General features: G+C 47.1%; 1 protein-coding gene across 1 annotated transcript; it reads left to right on the top strand.

Moving 5' to 3' along the window:
- Nucleotides 1-426: 426 nt before the first annotated feature.
- Nucleotides 427-4,229, top strand: LOC103800114 (probable arginine--tRNA ligase, mitochondrial; the record flags this gene model as incomplete). The annotated part of the gene is made up of 5 exons (XM_009072477.1): nucleotides 427-582; nucleotides 1,431-1,537; nucleotides 1,989-2,084; nucleotides 3,065-3,125; nucleotides 4,128-4,229. Coding segments are annotated over 5 exons (522 nt in total), but the record flags the coding sequence as incomplete, so codon positions are not given.
- Nucleotides 4,230-4,235: the final 6 nt, after the last annotated feature.

Genomic DNA, 4,235 nt, shown 5'->3' with positions numbered 1-4,235 from the left:
GGGACAGGACCCAGGGAATGGGCTGAGTCTGGGATTTTGTTGCTTCAGCTGCTGGCTCATTTTTAGGCAGTCAGTATCAGCTCAGTGTTCCTCTGAAGATAAGTCTGTGGCTTAGAAGTCCTTGATGGTTTCCCTTCCATGCATGAATTAGTTCTCCCATGTTTTGCTGATACAGCTGTTTCAAGGTTATGAAGAGGATGACAGTGACAGCAGTAAGAAATTAGGGCATTAGTCTTGTTGCAGGATAAGCTGCACATTTTACTGTTGGACTGTGTGCTCTTCAGTCGTTCTTTAAATGGGAAATGTGTTTTTTATGATGCTACAAATGTCTTCTCTAAATGCATTTGTGATATTCTCACAGAACCTGATTTTTGTTGGGGGAGAGGATTTTGCTGCTTCAACATTGTCAGTGTCAATGTGTTTCAGGTGTATGTGCAGGTTAACAAAGCAGCAGAAGATGAAAGCACAAAGAAGTTGGCTAAGGAGTTCTTTAGGAGGATGGAGGAACATGATGAGGAGACGTTGTCACTGTGGAAGGAATTTAGAGACTTCAGTATTGAGGAATACGTCCGGATTTATGAGGTGCAAATAATCCACTGCTTTTTCTGGGTTGTTGGCAAAGTGTTCTGCTTCTCTCTGTTGTTTCATCCATGCTATTGACAGTGCACAGCACCTTGTCATCCAGGAGTCTGCCAAGTACTGGACTGAGGGTGCTCCAATGTTGTCAAGTCACTGCCTTTCTAATACACTTGGCAGTGGTGAGAGCTGTTCCTCAGTACCAGCTGTGCCCCATTCGGCTGGGAAGATGCACAGGAGTAGATTTAACATCCAAGCAGACTGTCATGGAATCATCTAGGTTGGAGGAGACCTCTAAGATCATAGAGCCCTTCCAGGAGCTGAAGGGGCTCCAGGGAAGCTGCAGAGGGATCTGTGTTAGGAGCTGCAGGGACAGCACAAGGGGCAATGGGCACAAACTGAAGGAGGGAAATTGAGGTTAGATGTTAGGCAGAAGTTTTGCCTGTTGTGGTGGTGAGACCCTGTCCCAGGGTGCCCAGGGAGGCTGTGGCTGCCCCAACCCTGGCAGTGTTCACAGCCAGGTTGGATGAGCCTTGAGCAACCTGCTCTGGTGGGAGGTGTCCCTGCCCAGGGCAGGGCTTGGGGCTGGGTCAGCTCTAAGCTCCATCCCAACCCCTAAAATTCTGTGATTCTGTGATATCCAGCAGTGTGTTCAGCTCAGGGACATTAATTCTAATGCAGCAATCGATTAAATCAAGATCCAAAGATGCTTTTCTTTTAACAATAAAGTGACATTTCTTGGAATAAAACTAATTTTTTTATCTGTCTGACCTCTGACACAGACGTAATGTGAATAAATGCTTAGCCTCAGTCTCAACAATGTTACCCTTCTTTGATATTTTGGATCATTTCAGCGTCTGGGAGTGCACTTTGATGAATATTCTGGAGAGTCGTTTTACCAAGAGAAGGCTCAGGAAGTTCTGAAGATGTTGGAAGATCAAGGACTCCTTCAGAAAACAATGTATGAACTCACTGTTCAGTCTCGTGGTGTAGTTTACTTAGCATCTCACTTCAAAGGGGATGTGGTGGGTGAGGTTTGTACATGAGCTAGGGGGAAGAGTTTTCTTTAGATGGTTTTGGTAGCTGTTTGAGTAGAAAAACAACAGAATTGGTGCAGTCACAGCTAAAAGTTAAGCTGGCCTTTCCTGTGGCTAGCACAGAGGCCTGACCAGGACAAATTGTGGACAATGACAGTCTTCAACTCCTAATGACCTTTTGGCTGTTAATTAGTTGGGTAGGTGCATGTGCTGTTTGATGAGTAGAGATCCTCTCCATTCAGGGAGAAGGAATGAGATGATCTAAGCGAGGGGGTTTGTGGCAGGAGGCTTTTGTTTTGGTGCTGAGCCCTGTCTGAGCTGTGCTTACCTGTCTGTTGGCTTGCAGTTACCTCAGGGTTTTCTCTCACCTTACAGAAAAGGGACAGGAGTTGTGGATCTGTCAGAAAACAAAGACCTCTCATCGTTTTCCACCGTCATGCGCAGTGATGGGACCTCTCTTTATATAACCAGGCAAGTGAGCCTAGCTGTGTTCAGTGCCATTTGTCTTTGGGTAACTTCTTGTGCATGAGTTTGTCTGTAACTGATAGCTCAGGTTTTGAAGCTTTTTGTTTTTGGACTGATAGCTCAGGTTTTGAAGCTTTTTATTTCTGAGAGGAATTGTAGTTGGAACTGGCAGTGTAACTGTGATGGGATAAAAATGGCTCAGGATAAAGAGTGGCTTTTTTAATACATAGAACCATAGTAACTGTGATGGGATAAAAATGGCTCAAGATAAAGAGTGGCTTTTTAAATACATAGAACCATCAAGGTTGGAGGAGATCTCTAAGATCACTGAGTCCAACCATGAACCTGTCACTGCTGGAACCCCCAAACCCTAACCCAGATCCTCCAGTGCCACATCAGACACCTCTGAAACACCTCCAGGGATGGTGACTGCACCACCTCCCTGGGCAATATCCCAGGGCCTCAACACCACAACAGGGAAAACATTTCTCCTCACATCCAATCTGACTCTGCCCTGGCTCAGCTCAAGGCCATTCCCTCTCTCCTCTCCCTCAGCCCTGGCAGGACACACATCCCACACCTCTCTCCAGCCCTGGCAGGAGTTGCAGAGAGCCAGGAGGTCACCCCTGAGCCTCTTCTCCAGGCTGAGCAACCCAACTCCCTCAGCCCTTGCCCATGTGCTCTGCCCTTTGCTGCCCTCGTTGCCCTTGGCTGGACTCGCTCAGTGCCTCAATGGCCTTTGGGCAGTGAGTGCCCAAAGCTGAGCACAGCACTGAGCTGGGACCTCCCCAGTGCCCAGTGCAGGGGGATGACACTGCCCTAGTGCTGCTGCCACACTCTGCTGAGCCAGGACAAGGTGCCCTTGGCCTCCTTGGCCACCTGTGCACACTCTGGGCTCCCCCTGAGCTGTGCCCCCAGCACTGCCAAGGCCCTTTGTGCTCTATGTCTGAGTGAAAGTCCAAACAGTTTCTCATTCTCTCTTTCAGAGACATTGCAGCTGCTATCGACCGAATGACTAAGCACAGCTTTGATACAATGATTTATGTGGTAAGTAACTGCAGGTTCAGTGGACACTTTTGAGCCTGACTCTCCATGGTAATCCAGGAGGCCTCATGCTTGCAATATGACTTTGGCACTCAGTATTTTTGGCAGTAAAACATGTCCTTGCTGCTGCCCAGCAGCTGTGCCCCCATGTGACAGTGTTTCTAGGTTCTGTTTCAGTTCTGGACTCACAGAATGGTTCAGAAATGGCTTTAAACTGAAAGAGAGCAGGTTAGGATTAGATATCAGGAAGAAATTCTTTACTGTGAGGGTGCTGAGGCACTGGAACTGGTTGGCCAGAGAAGTTGTGGATGCCCCAACCCTGGAAGGGGAATAGATTGCCCAGGGAGGTGGTGCAGTCACCATCCCTGGAGGTGTTTCAGAGGTGTCTGATGTGGCACTGGAGGATCTGGGTTAGGGTTTGGGGGTTCCAGCAGGGACAGGCTAGTAGTTGGATGTGATGATCTTAGAGGTCTCCTCCAACCTTGATGGTTCTATGGTTCTATGAGATGTACATTGTTATGGAACTGTGACAGTTTATGCTTTTCTGTTAAATTATGTCCCTCCCCTATGATGTAAAGCTACAAATCACACTGGAGGCAGCAGGAGCTAGTGGGTTCTACAGACAGACAGCTTGGAGAGGTGTTCTGTTTCTGAGCCAAAGGAAGTTTGGGGATGTAAGACATGGGGAAATGACCAAAGCAGCAAGTTTCTGAGGTGAACATTTGGTTTGCTGGACAGCTCACAGATTATGGGAAGCTGAAGAACATCGAGGTTTCATTTCACTTCTTTGCTTTCTGAACTGAGAGTAATCCCTTTGGAAAAGGTAGATTATCCCAACAAGCTGTAAAATCCCATTGCCATAGATTCCAGATGTTGCATCCTTCTATTCTTGCCTGTTTTTCACAGGTCTTAATTCTGCTTGCAGTGACAGTGGTGGTGTGTGTTAAAAGCTGATCCTGATCAGACTTGCAGTGTTTTCTGATGTGCTTCAATTCTCTTCCTTAGACAGATAAAAGTCAGAGCAATCACTTTCAGCATTTGTTCCAAATCCTGAAGCTCATGGGTTATGCCTGGGCAGAAAGGTATGTGTTTATCAACCTGAATTATGTTATA

The sequence above is a fragment of the Acanthisitta chloris genome, unplaced genomic scaffold (assembly GCF_000695815.1).
Source record: "Acanthisitta chloris isolate BGI_N310 unplaced genomic scaffold, ASM69581v1 scaffold43433, whole genome shotgun sequence".
NCBI classification, from domain to species: Eukaryota; Metazoa; Chordata; class Aves; order Passeriformes; family Acanthisittidae; genus Acanthisitta; species Acanthisitta chloris.
This window is presented reverse-complemented; position numbering and strand designations above follow the sequence as displayed.